We start from the raw sequence: 16,722 nt of genomic DNA, 5'->3' as shown, positions 1-16,722 counted from the left end.
AATAACAATAACAATAACAATAAGTTAACATATCTCTCTCCAAATGTGTGCATAGCAAGTAAGTAATCCTATATATAGCGTATATACAGCCAATATATATTGGTTTAATTAAAGCAACACAAGTAAAAAAATAAGTAAAACAATCGAACATAATTTCAATAAATAAGAAAACAGTATCATTCCGAATAAAATGATAATGTACCATTTTTGGTACATTTATACTATATGAGGCGACTAAAATTAGTAATGACAGTTTGTGGCGATTATTGCTGTAACATTGAGTGAAACTATCGATATACGCGATGAATATACAAGAACGGCCGATTGCTAAAACTTTAACTAACCGCAACTATCGATGGCTTGTTGCCGGCGAAATTTGCTCAGTGTACATGTGTTTCTTGTTTATAAATTGAATTGTTTTATTTAACAAAAAAGAATGGAGCGAAGCATGCAAAAACAACTGTATAGCATTTCACGAGAGTCATCGCCGGGTGGGCGGCGGCTAAGTATGCCCGCGGCAGCGGATAACACACGCAAATCATTTTTTGGCGGCAACGCCAACCTTGGCCACTCGCCATTGCCGGGTGGCTTAAAAAAAACTGCACTGAATAATAGGTATAGTATACAATATATATACTATCTGTGATAATGCACTAATATGTATCAATATGCTGCAACAGTCGCTTGAGCTTATCCGCGCGCTCCACCACCCAGTCCATACCGGGTATCAGATCCGACTACAATGTCGTGGAAAGCTATGGCCATGCGCTGCCCGTGGCCGTAAACGAGGCTCTGACCTTTGCCGGACCAGGTGCGAGCACAGTTTCAGCGAAAATAACACAAAGTGGCTGGGCGTGGGTAATTATCAACACAGTCTACTTTATATATACGGCATCTGTCTACTAATTTATCCATAAATAATTGCAGATTGTGCAAGGTCGTCGTCTATTAATTTGGCAGTATAAGGAATCGTCTGGTGGTGTTAAGACAGGCTCGCCACCGCGACTTGGCAAACAGTTAAGACGTGCCGGCACCTCGGCCCAGTGCCGCGAACTGACTCTACCCTACAGCGATATTGGGCACAAGAGCGAATTGGTTAGCGTGTTTCAGACAGAGGGCCAGCAGATGGCCTCCTGCATTGCGATCTCAGCGACAGGCGAGGTTCGCTATTGGGCGTCTATAGCACACGATAACAATTCTGTGGATATATCCATTCTTACCGGCCAGGAGTTTGTGCAATTGCTCAATCTACCCACACAGCAGGGCTACTTGGCTATAACCTCCACCTGCACTTTAGTGTTCCTGCGCGTAGGCCTCACCAGTGGCCGTTATACACTTCACCACAAAACCATCAAGCCAGCGACGAGTTTTCTGGGCGGCTTTGGCAAAAGATTCGCTTCCATGCTGATTGGCATGAATAGCGGAAGCGACAGGGATCAGGTGAGCGCTCCTTCATACTGCTAATATCTAATAGCTAACTGTAATCGTCTTTTTTAGTTATTAGTAGGCATGTGCTCTGAGAGTGACACAAAGAACGGCGAATCTGTCGTGGCGGTGCTCTCAGATCGAGCACTCCAGCGCTGGCGTCTATCCAACAAGGGCAACACGGAGCAGCTGATATACGAGGATGTGGATCTGTTGCGGAAAATACGTGATATGCTGCTATTTAAGTTTTGGAATGTGCGTGTGCCCAACGATAATGTTGAGGTGGATTTGCATTTTATGGATTTCCATGTGGTCAGAGGCAATTACTATATACTCGTGGGTGCTGTCAACCCGGCACACACGCCGCAAATGTACTACGCCATTGGTTAGCCTTCAGTTGGATCCTTTGCCCCATAATTAAGCTGACTAATTCCATTTTTTTTTAGTGGTGGCCAAGGCAGAAGCAGAGGGCATGCAGCTGGAGTGCTTTACGCCGTTGAAGCTTAACAAATTCTATAGTAACAAGACGGTGCAGGAGTGTCTCAGCGTGCGCATCATTGTGGGCCCCTCGCACATGTATCTGTACACGCCCAAAGTGATCTATCCGTTGCTCTTGTCAAATGCGGCGCCCACAGCCGAAATGGAAGCCGAGAAAGTAGAGTTCCACTTGCATGAGGATCGTATACTTAGCGCCGCTGTCTGCAACCATCTGCCGCTTTTCTTCAGCCGCACCCATGGCCTGGTATCCATAACGCCCGGCGACTTTGACAGCACCGATTTGCTGAACATGAGCAGCTGCAATACGCCAGATCTATTTGCGCCCATCTCGTTTAATGCGAGCTTTAGTGCGCCAGATCAAAGCATGTTGGGCGACAGCTCCAATAGTTTGCCCATGTATCAGTTAGATCCGGATGATGTGTACACCGAGCTCAACAATGAGGTGGGTCAGCTCAAAGCGGCCTTCTTGTATAGGCTGAAACGTAACAACAACATGGTGAACACAATCATTGCGGATCTAATGGAGAGCATTGCGGAATCCGATCCGAAAGGTGCGCCCTTGGATGCCTACAAGCTAGACAGGTGGATTTAATAGAATTGCAATTATAAAGCTTTGCTTAATGCATTGTCAATTGGCAGAGTTGTCATCACCATTGCCGAGGACTTGGCTGAGGACTTGCCCATTGCTGATCCGCGCTGGCAGTCGGCCATCGAGGAGTACGAAGGCAATCGTCACGCCCTGGGCGGCTCCCGTTCCATGCAAATTATTAATCAGCTACGCGACAAGAGCATTGCTCTGCAGCATTTTATCGATTTCCTACACTTTAGCGCAGTTTGGGAGAAGGTGCGTAGAATCTATCTCTTCCTCTGATATAATTCCTTATATGTCTGCCTATGTTATTTTCAGCTCAATGCCATACCTTGTGGCAGCAATGTGCTCAAGCCGACAGCCTACATACTGTCCGATATAAGTGAAAAAATTGTGGCAGCAACGGCATTGCGTGCGATGCAATCTAAAATGCCCAAGCTGGTGGATGAGGCCATTGACATAACCGTTGCCCAATGGGATGAGAAGCCACAGGGCAGCCTCACTACCCAGGACATTTTTTATGTTAAGCTGTGCAAATTTCAATGCATCTTTGGGGCATTCGCGGACATGGCAGACGATCGTATTACAGCTCAAAATAGGACCACAGCTTCAGTGGCGCAATTCGTCGCCGATATCAACTCCATTGTGCTCGGCACGTTGGGTCAGGTATTGAGGTTTCGCGAACAGAATGTCAGCAGCTTTAAGCTAACCGCCAATTCATATGAAAACCAACCCTGGACTGCCATGTCGGGCCCTGCCGGCGCTCACGATGCCCTGACCCGCCTCATAGAAATAAGCGTTCGCTACGCTGCGCAGTGCGTCAACGAGACAGAGCAGAAGCATATGCTATATCAGCAAATACTGGAGCTGGCAGACATTGTGCTCGAAGGACGCAAGAACTATTTGGAGAGCGTGCGCGATACGGAAAAGTTTCAGGTGCTGCAGCAGCAGTTCGAGTCGCAGCGACGCGACCTAATCTCGATGCTAAGTGAGTATAATCTTTGACTAAATTTAACCCAATTTATTAACTCTATTGTTTTTTTGCAGTCAAGGAGCGACAGTATGAATGTGCTGCCAAGCTGGCTGAAAAATATTTGGACTTCCAGAGTCTGGTGCTCATTTGTGATGAGACGCAGGATAAGGATCGTCTGGATGACTATACGCGCAAGTATGAGGAATATGACTTTTCACAGTTCGCCATCAATTGGCATCTGCGTCAGCAGCGGCATGGTGAGGTCTTTGAACGATTCAAGGGCAACCAGACAGCATTGGCGCAATTCATGCGCGATCATCCGTCGCTCGGCTGGATACAGCTCATATTCAACGGCGACTTCGAGCGCGGCGCTAAAGTGCTCTTCGAGCTGGCCCAATGCGAAACAGAGTATGTGGCACGCAAAAAGTCTATGCTGTCGCTGTCCAAGTTGGCCGCCTTTGCAGCGGCCGAAGTTGATTTGACAGCGCAAGTGGAGAAAATTAATGCTGAATTGGTTATCATTGAATATCAATCCCATTTGGGTCACGATGTATTGCAAAATTTCGGCTTTGATGCAACTGATCAGAAGGTGCTCAAAGTGGAGGAGATTATCAATGTAATTCCCATATAGTCGATATGTGAAGTATCAGCTGATTTATAATATATCAATTTTTGTTTGCAGCTTTTCATCGCTGAAGAGAACGAAAGCGCCACCGAAGTCGAATTCCGCAAGGCCTTGGAGCTGCTCAGCTATGTGGATCAGCCGTACGATTTGCGACACAAGATCTGGTGTGCGATCATACGTCGCGACAACTGGACGGACTATGATACCAACAATGCGCTCGACTATATACACAAGCTGTTATTCTACAAGGTGATTGAACTGTCGCAGCTGATGGGTCAGGAGTGCGACAGCGTTTTGCCGCCCATGGAGGATTTTCTGGACAGCGCCGAGCTGGGTGAACTGCCACAGAAAAAATCGTTTCAGTATTTACTGAAGCTAGCCTACGAGTATGTGGGCGATATGTTTAAACACACAGAAGACATGGATCTGTAATCAATTTTCGGCATTTGCCAATCTATTAAAACCTAGTTTAAGATACAACTTTTTATGTGCAGCAGCTCTTGGCGCTGGGCTGGTTGGACAGTTGTTCGCTTTGTTGTTATGCGGCTCAAACGCTTGCATTATAAAATATTATAAACTAAGTTGCTTTGTCAGCTGCTGCTGCTGCTGCTGCTGCTGCTGCCAGCGAAAGTAACTCAAGTGTGGCAGACGGAGTGGAAGCCCGCCAAGTGTTGGCGCAACTTTAACTGGTGGGGCACGAACTGCTCGCCCTCTGCTGGCAGGCAGCCAGCGCTTCAGTTTTGTTTTGATCATGACGGACGAAACAACGCCGCTGACCGCCAGCGGCTCCGGCTATGTCGCGCTGCCGCCCTATCAGGGACCCACCTATGTGTTTCCTGGCGGCGTCTCCCCACGTGCGCGTCGCTCCAAACTAAAACAGTTCCAATGCTGCATAGCGGTGACATTTGTGTGAGTGTTGTGAAAGTGACCAGTTTTTAGCCAATTAAATAAGCGAACGACTGGAAAATAATTTTCAAATTGAGTACTACTATAAATATGGCAAAAATTGAGTTGTTTGTTTTTGAAGAAATATACCCAACTACGAGATTCAAAATCTATCTAAAGCACAAAAAATCTTAAAAGCATGGAGCATAGTTTCTATAGGAAGCATCTAGATCTAGATTTTTAACAATACAAATTAAAGAGTAGCTCTAGCTCTTCAGCAAGCACAGCACAAGTTGGTTTGGTCCTTAATTAAAAATCAAAATACTTTAACTCACATTGACACATTGAAAATATTATATATTAAAATGAAGATCCTTGCATTTCAGTAGTATATTTGTCACAGTATGTTGTCCTGAAAGGCTTCCTTAAGGATCGGACTATAAATACAGAATATTTATGCTCATTTCCCATAGCATGCGGCTTGGGGGAGCTGATCATTGAATGCGCGCTAGATTTCAGAGTATCTTCTAGTCGGTCAGTCTCGATTCCTCTTTATTCCATTTAGGTTGAGCTTGTCATTTGACACCCCTGTTGACCCGTTGTCAACTTTTTAACCACAAGTCAATTTCACTTTCCTGCCGCAGCGTAATTGTCTTTGCCGCCTTGGGCCTGGCGCTGTGGCTGAGTGGCAGTGCGTACGATGGGAGCAGCAGCGACAGCAACGCGGACGGACCCAGCTTCTTCTTTGTTAGAAATGAGTCAGAGTGGGAGACGCTAGCAGGCACTAAGACGCCCATACCAGACGAGCCGGAGTCCGTTTGGGCGCTGCGCCACGAGACGCTCGAGCCGCAAGCAGGCGCCCAGGCGGTCAGTGCAGGCATCAAGGCGCTGGGCGATCGTGAGATACTGGAGGAGGGTCTGCAGCCGAGTGCCATAAATACGCCCCAGTTCCGGCACTACCGTTCGTTGAGCACCAATCCAGAGGCACGTAAGTTGGCGCGACGCGGTTACGTGGAGAACCAGGCCACGCTGGACATAGCACAGAGATTCAACTATAGCAAACAGCCGGGGCGCAGCAATATTGGACGCGGTCCGGTCATAGTGCTACCCGATCCGATGCTGCTTCGTCTGGATTGTGACTTCAATGAGCGCTACAGGCGCAGCACTGGCGTCTGCAACAACAAGCAGCATCCGCGCACCTATGGCGCCTCCATGGTGCCCTATCGCCGCATGGTGGCGCCGGACTATGCCGATGGCATTGCAGCGCCGCGCGCCAGCCATGGTGGGCAGCTGCCGCCGGCACGTCAAGTCTCTCTGAGCATACATCGCTCCAGCTACGAAACGGATACGAATTTTACGGTCATGCTGGCGGTATTCGGACAGTTCCTGGATCATGATATAACGGCCACCTCGCTGACCACCGCGCAGGAGGGCGAGTCCATTGATTGCTGTGCGCGCAGCACACTGGCACAACAACATCCGGCCTGCTATCCCGTGCATATACTCGCGGACGATCCCTACTACAAGCAATATAATTTGACCTGTATGAACTTTGTGCGCTCCGCGCCAGCACCCACAGGCAGATTTGGACCCCGGCAGCAGTTCAACCAGGCCACGGCCTTCATTGACGGTTCCATGGTGTATGGCAATCTGGAGCAGCGTCAGCGGCAGCTGCGTAGCTACATTAATGGCACACTGCGCATGTTTATCACCGAGGATGGGCGGGAGCTGCTGCCCATCTCCGCCAATCCGGAGGATGGCTGCAATCGGGTGCAGATGACGCGCCAGGGCAGGTACTGCTTCGAGTGTGGCGATGATCGAGCCAATGAGAATTTGCTGCTCACCTCGATGCATCTGCTGTGGGCCAGGCAGCACAATTATCTGGCACGTGGCCTGCACCAGCTGAATCCCGACTGGACAGATGAGCGTGTGTATCAGGAGGCGCGCAAAATCTTGGGCGCCCAGCTGGCGCACATTACCTACAACGAGTTCCTGCCCGTGCTGTTTGGCCGCAATCTGAGCGAGGCCAAGGGTCTGTTGCCAGCCCGCGAGCAGCTCGATGCGCCGGACACCTATGATCCCCTTGTGGATCCCAGCATAGCCAATTGCTTTGCGACAGCTGCATTTCGTTTTGCCCATACGCTGTTGCCGGGTCTGTTCAATGTGTCCAGGGACAATAGCACGCCCGAGGCCATGGAGCTGCACAAGATGCTCTTCAATCCGTTCTCGCTCTGGGCGCCACATGGCATCGACCACGCCCTGCTAACTGCCTCAAACACGCCGGTATTGCGCGTCGATCGCTTTTTCTCGCTGGAGATCACACAGAAGCTGTTCGAGGGCACCGCCGAGGATCGCATACCCATTTGTGGACTCGATTTGGTTTCGCTAAATATACAGCGCGGCCGAGATCATGGCATACCAGCCTATCCGGTTTTCCGGCGCCACTGCCGCCTGCCCCCAGTAGATACATGGGAGCAAATGGCGCTAGCTGTAGACAACGCCACCTTGGAGTCCATCAGGCAGATATACGAGTGAGTAGTACACCGATTGCTTCGATTGCCAATATCTCTTTAACTTTGAGCTTCATCCATCCACAGCTCCCCCCAGGATGTAGATGTCTATACGGGCGCGCTCAGCGAACCGCCGCTAGAAGGTGCCATATTAGGGCCTCTGCTTAGCTGTTTGGTCTCGGATCAGTTTATGCGCCTCAAGCTTGGCGATTCACATTGGTATGAGCGCAAAGTGGGACCACAAAAGTTTAGCAAGCGTAAGACATTTCAATATGCCTTAAATAAAGTCTCAGCTTATATTGATAACTATTTCCCATCCCCAGCTCAACTGGCTGAAATATATAAGACCAGTCTGGCTGCCATCATATGTCGCAACTCCGATGGTATCCAGCGCGTGCGCCAACATCTCATGGAGCGCCACAGAGCGAACGGTAATCGCTATGTGAACTGTGTGGACTTGGAAGGATTCCAGTTTGATTTTCAGCCCTGGTCGGAGGCGAAAGCGGAGCCCCAGCTGCACAGGGCGGGCTTCAGTCAAGCCATGACCTTGGTGCGGCTCTTTACGATAAATAGTACAAATGGAGCGCTCGATCATGGAAATAAAGCATCTGTAGCTAACTGAATAATAAATACTATTTATAACTTTGAAATTCAAGGATAGCTCGATTATTTTCAATTTGCTGCCATACTCATCATAACCTTGTAAAAGATTCTTTATATTCTATATTATTCAACCTATATTCTTTTTTCGAAAATTTAAATGAAGTTCAATCTGGAATATGTATGTTCCTTTGGACTCGTGAAAATCTTTAAAATTGATTGCAATCAAAAATGTTTGATTTTTGTTTTTTTCAGAATCAAAAACGTGCATATAAAATCTAGAATCAGTTTTGTAGCTGTGATCTAAGAATTTTAATCAAGCCAGACAAACGGACATGCCTAGACCGACTCGGCAATTGATGCTGATCAAGAATATATATACTTTATGTGGATGGAGATGCCTGTAAAAATACTGTATACCCTGTTTAACCATTATAAAAAGTTTACGAGATTTCGTAAATTCCACTTGCACAGGTGAAAACTGATTGACAAATATATAGCTTAAATTGCAAGAGTTGCAATTCAAATTTAATTGATCTACAATCTCGTTTGTAATGTTAAATATAAATATGTTATAAATCGTAATTAATAATAATTTAAATGTTACAGTCAATCAATTGGCTTAGCTGCTTGCATCGCAATCGGCTTATCGCTTAGTCACCAGCTGTGCCGAGGGAAGCCGCTGCCAAGTGGAGCACTTAAGCGGCGGCTGATGTAATCCAATCCGTGGGATTGCAGCAATCGTAATCAAGAGTTCCAGTTCCAATTTGTGCGCGCAGATTAGAGCAAACTATAAGCTGGGCAACAGCAAGGTGCCATTGGTAGCCAGGGCGAGTGTGGCAGGCGGTGACAGTGTTGTGGCAAGTACTTCTGTAGTCCGGCAGGCTGCGACATTGTCATGGTAATAGGCCAGACACAGGGATGCCAAGAGGGTCAGCATAAATGTCAGCCAGAGGCAGGCAAAGCACAGGCGACGCACTTTCTGCCACCAGGGATCCAAACCGAAGGGCAGCAGCTCTTCCAGCGTTAGGCCGTACGAGAAGCTGTCGAAAATATGTGTTGTGCGAGTGAAAGTGGAGGGCAGGGCATGAATTTATTATTTAATGAAATGCGACAGTAAAGCGTTTACTCAGCAGTTGTGAAAAGGGGCTCAAAATCCTTTGGATCCTTGCCTGCCACGACAATGATGTCGTGCGGCTCTTTGCGCTGTCCTCGCTGGTGCCCCGTCGCCAGCAGCGCTGTTCTCTCATCACAGGACATCTTTCACGTTCACGCTCCCTCCCACTCTGACTTTGTCTCTGTCTGTGTATGAGGCCGTGGACTGCAAGCACTCCACTGAAGGCGACGGGCTGCTCCGCTGCTGGACAAATGAAACTGGCGTCTGGCTTTGCTTTTGCTTTGTTTCCAACTTAAATTAGCTTTGCGTTGCGTTGCCGGTTTCATTGCATTTAGTTATACACTTCCAAAGGGTATTATGAATTTCGTAAAGATATATGTAACGCACGGCAGAAGCTTATAAAATGTGTGTGACCTTATGATGTTTACAGTGAAAAGCATTTCTCGAATCAAAAACTCAATTAATTGATGTGAAGCATGACGTTGATTCAAACCGTGAACCGATTCACCAAGCTTTGATGCATCTTTGATAGACATATTTTAAATATGCACCTTTACATTAAATACATGTCTGTAAGGGCATTGCAATGTCGGCGTGCTGAGGCAGTTTTTCTTTGCTGCTTTTTATTGTTATTTGCCTTTTTCTTGAATTTTTTTCAGATTCCTGTAAACAACTTTATCTCGACTGTTGCGTTGTTGTTGTCGTGCTCGTTGTCAGAGTCATCTTCCTCATCTGTGCTCATCTTCCGCCTCCAGCTTTTTGCGCTGATTTCGCTTATCGTAGCGCGCAATTTTCAGATGATATATATTTTTTTTTTGATCTTTCGAAATTGGCAGGTCTGCCGTTGATTGCATAACAGCATTTGCGGGCAATTGTCGCCCAGGTTCGACGGTCAGAGTCACAGCTGCATTGACAGGCCCCATAGATAAGCGACTGCCCTTCTCCCCCCACACACGCACACTTATCGCAGATAAAGAATACAATGTTCTACTTACAAAGTTGAGTTTAAGACATTTGTTTTTATTTTCATTTGTTTGGGAGGGGTTTAACATGCTTGGAAATACATATACTTATGTCATATGTACTTAACAATTTCTGTACTTGATTTTGAATAATGTCGTGGAATTGCCTAAGAACTAGCTTTCAATATATGTATGTAGTCAAACATCAAATTTAATATATGTTTATAAAAATGTGCACACATTCGAGTATGAATAGTTTTAATTTGTATGTAGCTGCTGCTAAAAGGGTTCGCATATTTGGCTTAGGTTCCGAATTTGTCGTGGGACTTTTATTATTATTATTATTTTTGTTTTTCTATATTATGTCTATAGTATTTTATTTTGCTTTTATTTTTGCATATCATATAGTTCGAGAAAATGTTAAATCCTTGAATATTTATTGTGTATTGTAGAAAATTTATTCGGTATTTCTTTTTCATTGATTTTTCGAATGCTTATTCTAGACAATATCTGAAGTTAAAGTGCTCTTTATTGATCATAAATCGTATATAGACTAGTATATACTATATCAAAATGTAATGAAAAGTTTAAGTCCAAAATACATCGTAACAAACATGAAATGATTAATACTAGAAATATATTATTGTATAATACATAAGCGATACGAATTGTTTGCTTGGTTTGAAACAAGAGGAAAATTGTTTAAATTTTAAATGAAATATAAAAAGAAATCAAGGTATACCATAAATAGAACGAATAAAAAGAATATGTTTTGAAAGATCTTTCAAGTTTATATCATGTGCTTATTAAGCCCGTTCTGGCTAATCCTATAGAAATACATACCTAAATTCTATATCGGAAGCACTTTACTCATTTTATTTGCCTTTGCCTTCAAGTTAATCAGTTAACCATTTAATCAGATATATGCCTTATACGTAATTTCTGTCTGGTATAGATATACTATATAATTTAAGTGCTGTCTTTTTGCTTTACTTTTGGACTGTTCTATTTCGTACTGTCAAATTCTATTTGATTTTCCGTTAGCGAATATCAACCTGATTCTGATACGATCCACACGAATCGCCTGTTAACTGCATTATTATTTTGAATATACGAAATTCATAGGAAAATCTTCCCCTCTCACATAGCCTACTAAATTGATCTGTTTGCCATTAAATTGTAAAATTTGTAAAGTAATTGAAAACAAAAACCACATCGAATTGAAATAATTGAAAAATTCAATTTAATTTTCAAAGCTTACAGCAAAACATTGATGATATATGCATTAAATACATTTTTCGGCTATTCATAACTTAAATGTATTCGATATTTATATTATTTATTTTTATTTATCTTTGGGTATTATATCTAGATTTGGCGCATTTTCCCATAAGGTTCTAGTTTTTTTTTTGTAGGTTTTCTGTGTATTTGTATTTGATTATTATGTATTTTATTTTGGTATCCATTTCAAATGTTGTATTAAAAAATAGAATAACATTATACAAAAAATACATTCATTTAACAAACTTTTGGTGTTTTGCCTTAATATCGTTTATCGTTAATCGTTTATCAATCAGTTGCTATTTATCGTTTGATCTATCGTTTCAATAGAAGGTGACTAAGTAAATGAAAGTCTTTCAAGTAAGTAGTAGAGTTATGTAGTGCAGTGTAATTAACACTGATAGTCGTACTAAAAGTGCCGCAATTTCAATTGGTCGGAGTTTAGAGTCTGAGCATTAATTAGTTTATTGTTTTTCATTTTTTTTTATTGAGTGTCAATTTAGTTTAATCTACAGAAGCAGTTGTTAAATAGTTTGTTGCCTAAAAGTGCGATTGACTAGAAATAGTTGTTGGTAATAAGTAGCTAGCTCAAGAGCTAAGATTTGATTTATTTATTTATTTTTATTTTTAGTTATATATGCATTTATATTTAAAGAATAGCACTTACACATGTATTAAATTAACAATGGCTGATTTGTGACAATTAATGGAGAGACAATTCATTATTTATATATATGTATATACTGTGTATGTTAAGTACAGCTATAACAAACAACAACAATCATAATCGTAATTATAATCATAATTATAATCATAATAATAATAATGACTTGAATTGCATAAAGAACGACTGAAACATACACACAAGCTAGTAAATATCGTTTATCGTTATTTTCTATGCTCTTTATATGTATGTATGTGTGTATTGTATATATGTGTTTTTGTAATTCTGAATGATCACGTTGCTTGTTTGCTGAGCCCGGGCAGCCTTTCTTGTATTTACAATACTTAAAACAATCTATATAGGTAATATAATAAAACCGTTTCATTAAAATAAGCCACACCTAGAAACTAATTAAACATTAAATTTTTAATATTAACATAAATTTTACATAATTATCAATATTTAAGTAGCGTTAATACATACATAAATATTTATACATATATATATATAACAGATTTCAATTTGTTTATATAAGCCAAAGTTTTCGCTTATGCATTTTGATTATTGTTACGGCTTCGCTACAGCTATTCTAAATGGGTGTGTAGGTGTGTGTGTGTGTGTGTGTGTGTGTGTGTGTGTGTGTGAGTGTTTGTTGGGGTCTGGGCTGCTTTATATCTGTATGATATCGTACGCTTCCAGTGTGCTCACGACTAGATAAATACACCACAGGGATATCAAAATAGATGCATGTATCCACTTAGAAGTTTTGGGTCCACCCAGCTCGGCGCGTATGGATTTATTAACACGTCGATACATCATGACGCCAACAGCGATGACGGCCGAGCCACAGAAGAGCGCCACAGCGAAGCCAATGCTGAGATGAGAAATAGAGTTGAGTTTAATTTTTGTAAGCAAACTGTATTTGATTCCTGGGACTCACGTGCCCGGCTCCACATTAAACGTTGTGCCATTCGCCATGTGATAGATCGAGGCAATGGACCATGCCAGGCCAATACCGAGGAACACGTTGACCGCATTGCTGCCCGTCACATTTCCGATGCAATTGTCGGCTGTCTCATCCTGTTTGGCCGCAATGATGCTGGCAAATGTATCTGCAAGTCAAATTTATAAGTATCCGGGCGGAGTCTTATTTCCTTAAGCTACACTTAATCTTGAGGATAAAAAGAGTTATCTTAAGGATAAACAAGTGCGAGGTTCTAGTCGGGAGCTCCCGACTAGAGGATACCCTGAACCCTCTTCTTCCAACATCAAGTGCATATATATATTCTATTTTAGAAGCTATATGTAATGTTTGCTGACTCTAGCTCTTATTATTTACCAAAATAGCCAAAAAAACAGGATATCGATATTGATTTTTATCGATTGCTTGGAAGCGGAGTAAGTTATCGATTATCGGAAACAAACTCGATCTGCGCAGGCACTAGGAGCACTTACATCTAAAATTTCAAGTCTATAGGATTGGATTTTGCACAAATAAAATATACCCTTATACCCACTTTTAATGGGTTCAGGGTAGAATCATCAAAAAAGTTTCGATTTTCGCACCGACCTCTATTTTGAAACAAAGCGTGCCATTTTGTCGATTTGGGTCAAAATTTTGGATTTCCTTTTTGTTTGATGCCAATCGATAGAACTGATCCTTACGTGTTAAAAATGGTATAAAATTCCAAAATTGGACATTATTTGACGGAAATTTTCCAAAAAATCATCAAAAAGGTTGACTTTACAAACTAATGTTTTTTTTATCTTTAACATTTTTGAACCCATCGATGTTTAATTTGTTTGAATGCCATTTGATGGTAGGGGTCCGTACGCATTCAAAAAGGTAGAACATTTTAAAATCAGACATTATTTACACGAGATATTAAAAAAAAATCATCGAAAAAGTTTCGATATTCGCACCGACCTCGATTTAAAAAAAAAAAAAAGGGTGATGATTTGGAAGGTCATATCTCCGCAGGGAGTTCTGTCGTTTTGAAACGTCATATTGCTTGGAAACGGAGTAAGTTATCGATTATCGGAAACAAACTCAATCTGCGCAGGCACTAGGAGCACCTACATCAAGTCTATAGCTCTTATATGTTCTGAGATCCTTGCGTTCATACATACGGATGGACGGACGGACGGACGGACAGACAGACGGACATGGCTAGATCGACTCGGCTATTGATGCTGATCAAGAATATATATACTTTATGGGATCGGAGATACTTCCTTCTGCCTGTTACATACATTTGGATTTTGCACAAATACTATATACCCTTATACGCATTTTTAATGGGTTCAGGGTATAAAAAGTGATCCTCTCCAAAACTAATGAACACTAAGAGAAGCCTAATTTCGCTAAGCTCCAGTTTATCTTGGGGATAAAAAGGTGGCAGGCACCTTTACATAAAGATATATCTGATGCAAAAATAGCAAAACTGATCGAACCATTTTACAGCTAGTTTTAAAAGTTGCCTACCTGGTATGCTGGTGCCCAGGGCCACAAAGCAAATGGCTGTTACCGAGTCCTTGATGTTGAGCACACAGCCAAAATAGGTGGCTGCATCTCCGATGATGGCCGTGAGAACGCCAATAACGAATATGGAAATAACGAAGGTGACATATCCGCCGCATATGTCTGTGGAATGCAAGCGATTTTATATAATAAATGATTTACTATAATTTATTAAGAGGCACGCTACCTGTGGGCGGCACAAATGCAAAGAGCACCTTCCAAAATAGGCAAACGAAATGGCTTATATAGTCAAAGCATTTTGGTACATCCTCCTCCACATCTTCATCGGTATCAAACTCACTCTCATCCGCTGGGGGTATACAAATATTTAATAGAAACCAGTCCATATGGTTGGCTATCGTTTACCTGGCACAACGGTGAGCGCATCTTTGAACTGCTCCTTCCACGAGGATGTGCCCAGCACGGCAGAAACGTTGGCTCGGGCGACAAGCTTGTCCACAGTAGCCTATGGAAATACAATTTCCATTAAGCATTGGCTTAACTGTACATATTACGTATACGCAGCGTGCGCAACGAGGGGCTACTTAATGCATATCAAGTATACGCCTCATGCAGCAGACAACACACACACGCACACACACAATGAAAATGAAACAAAGCATTTCATTTGAAGATTGGACACAATTAGGTGCTTATTTGCTTTAGGCAGGTGTGTTAGCTGAGCTGTCAGGGGAAACAACTTGACACCTGAGCCACTTTGTGTCATCGTTGTTGTTGATGTCGTTGTTGTTGCCGTTTTTATACGCTATACCCATTGAAAATGTCCATAAAAGGGAGTTTGGCAGTTGTGCATATGTATGCAATAGCCAGACGAGGCAGCAGAAGGTTTGAATGTTTAAACGGCATCTCCAACCTGGACTCAGGGTATTTCCTAGTCGGATACTAACGACTAGATGACTCCTTTTAGGTAGTTGTTGTTATTGTTACGAGCATTACAGCTACAGCTTTGGCCATTAAGCTGTCTTATGCGGTATATACACAATGATCATTATATCGCTTGTCAGTAAATGTGTGTGTGAGTGTGTGTGTGTAGGTATCTTTGTGTCTGTGTTAGCTATTGTGTATTGTGTGCATTTAGAGTTGATGTTCTCCTGTCAAGTACAGTGCACTGGGCATACACAGTCTATTGTCTATTGTCTATCGACTATTGTCTATCGTCTATTAGCTTGGAGTTACCCTGAATTCCTGGCTCTCACGAATGCGTATGTATGTGGTGGTCAGCTCTCCATTTCGTGGCCTGCTCATCAGCAGGATGCGTTCCAGTTCCGTTAGATCTTTGGGTGACTTTTGTTCCGCCTCCTTGATTTTCTCTAATAGTTCATCGTCTGTGGGCCGGCGGTAGGAAAGTAAAATTATAAATTAGTTCTCCGTATTTCACAAAGAACTGCCGCAAGCCATGCTTCCTCTGGGCAGTTGTTTACTTTATGTGCTACATATACATAAATATATATATGTTTATGCAAACACAGAGTCGCAGACGCACACACACGCACACCAATAAACATTAAAACATAGAGGGAAAAGTTGCTATTTTAGAGAGCAGAAATAATTAGAGTGCGTTGCAGTGTGGAGTCAGAACTGTTACAGGGTACAAATAAAATTAATAAATAATTAAACACACCTACACAGAGACGCAAAGACAGATATAGATACTTGCACATAAATACAAATTAAGTTTTTTTTTATTTGCAAGCAAATGGAGCCAATGAAATGAGAGAATTTGCACATAATTTTCAATAATTGTTTTCCAAATAGTAAATAATATATTTCCATTAAAAGCTAGATGTAATTAAAAACAATATGAAAAAATAATAATACTGCGATGTTCAATATTGTAGCGCCACCCATGTTCCACCTGTGGAAAAGTCAACACATTACCATTAAAGTTTGGACATCCATTTCAACTCAATTGGGTGGATTTACAGAAATTGTTGAAACATGTCTGGTGACAGGAACACCTTTATTTGAAAATTGAAACACAGTTTAAGCGGACGGAAATTTTGTCGTGTCCCCCATTTGTCTACCAGGGATGGAATAAATGGAATGAAGAA

The 16,722-nt window shown here is 42.6% G+C and overlaps 4 protein-coding genes across 17 annotated transcripts in view; 2 read left to right on the top strand and 2 right to left on the bottom strand.

The window, feature by feature from the left end:
* Nucleotides 1-341: 341 nt before the first annotated feature.
* Nucleotides 342-4,590, top strand: Nup133 (nuclear pore complex protein Nup133). Its single transcript, XM_002055969.2, has 9 exons — nt 342-615; nt 681-858; nt 928-1,440; nt 1,498-1,810; nt 1,872-2,505; nt 2,563-2,767; nt 2,831-3,500; nt 3,560-4,101; nt 4,168-4,590. Exons 1-9 carry the CDS (start codon nt 437-439, stop codon nt 4,540-4,542), a joined length of 3,609 nt encoding a protein of 1,202 aa, XP_002056005.1. The 5' UTR covers nt 342-436; the 3' UTR covers nt 4,543-4,590.
* A 129-nt stretch (nt 4,591-4,719) lies between these two features.
* On the top strand, nt 4,720-9,148 carry cd (peroxidasin homolog cardinal). The gene is made up of 4 exons (XM_002055968.4): nt 4,720-5,019; nt 5,640-7,526; nt 7,593-7,762; nt 7,829-9,148. The coding sequence occupies exons 1-4, from the start codon at nt 4,862-4,864 to the stop codon at nt 8,125-8,127; spliced, it is 2,514 nt and encodes an 837-aa protein (XP_002056004.1). The 5' UTR covers nt 4,720-4,861; the 3' UTR covers nt 8,128-9,148.
* Nucleotides 8,601-9,379, bottom strand: LOC6632380 (uncharacterized). Its single transcript, XM_002055967.4, has 2 exons — nt 9,235-9,379; nt 8,601-9,148 (listed from the first exon to the last, which is right to left on the bottom strand). The coding sequence occupies exons 1-2, from the start codon at nt 9,363-9,365 to the stop codon at nt 8,896-8,898; spliced, it is 384 nt and encodes a 127-aa protein (XP_002056003.1). The 5' UTR covers nt 9,366-9,379; the 3' UTR covers nt 8,601-8,895.
* An 842-nt stretch (nt 9,380-10,221) lies between these two features.
* Calx (sodium/calcium exchanger 3) overlaps nt 10,222-16,722 on the bottom strand; it is a 52,175-nt gene continuing 45,674 nt past the window's right edge. For 13 of the 14 annotated variants that reach the window (XM_032433893.2, XM_032433890.2, XM_032433889.2 and 10 more), the window contains 6 exons: nt 15,848-15,996; nt 15,017-15,116; nt 14,838-14,960; nt 14,615-14,773; nt 13,070-13,241; nt 10,222-13,003 (listed from right to left, as the gene is read on the bottom strand). In XM_032433893.2, coding sequence (XP_032289784.1) covers nt 12,799-13,003; nt 13,070-13,241; nt 14,615-14,773; nt 14,838-14,960; nt 15,017-15,116; nt 15,848-15,996 — 908 coding nt within the window. In that variant the 3' untranslated portion in view covers nt 10,222-12,798. The remainder of the gene's footprint in view (nt 13,004-13,069; nt 13,242-14,614; nt 14,774-14,837; nt 14,961-15,016; nt 15,117-15,847; nt 15,997-16,722) is intronic. The other variant, XM_015170544.3, reaches the window with a different exon arrangement.

Source organism: Drosophila virilis, chromosome 2 (assembly GCF_030788295.1).
Source record: "Drosophila virilis strain 15010-1051.87 chromosome 2, Dvir_AGI_RSII-ME, whole genome shotgun sequence".
NCBI classification, from domain to species: domain Eukaryota; kingdom Metazoa; phylum Arthropoda; class Insecta; order Diptera; family Drosophilidae; genus Drosophila; species Drosophila virilis.
Note: the sequence above shows the minus strand (reverse complement) of the source record. Positions and strands in the feature narration are given on the sequence as shown.

Coding starts and splice junctions, on each gene's coding strand:
- Nup133 (XM_002055969.2), top strand. CDS start 437: ATGGAGCGAAGCATGCAAAAACAACTGTATAGCATTTCACGAGAGTCA. Junction 616..680: donor AAAACTGCACTGAATAATAG/GTATAGTATACA, acceptor ATGCTGCAACAG/TCGCTTGAGCTTATCCGCGC. Junction 3,501..3,559: donor CGACCTAATCTCGATGCTAA/GTGAGTATAATC, acceptor GTTTTTTTGCAG/TCAAGGAGCGACAGTATGAA.
- LOC6632380 (XM_002055967.4), bottom strand. CDS start 9,365: ATGTCCTGTGATGAGAGAACAGCGCTGCTGGCGACGGGGCACCAGCGA. Junction 9,149..9,234: donor CCCCTTTTCACAACTGCTGA/GTAAACGCTTTA, acceptor TATTTTCGACAG/CTTCTCGTACGGCCTAACGC.
- cd (XM_002055968.4), top strand. CDS start 4,862: ATGACGGACGAAACAACGCCGCTGACCGCCAGCGGCTCCGGCTATGTC. Junction 5,020..5,639: donor TGCATAGCGGTGACATTTGT/GTGAGTGTTGTG, acceptor TTCCTGCCGCAG/CGTAATTGTCTTTGCCGCCT. Junction 7,527..7,592: donor TCCATCAGGCAGATATACGA/GTGAGTAGTACA, acceptor ATCCATCCACAG/CTCCCCCCAGGATGTAGATG.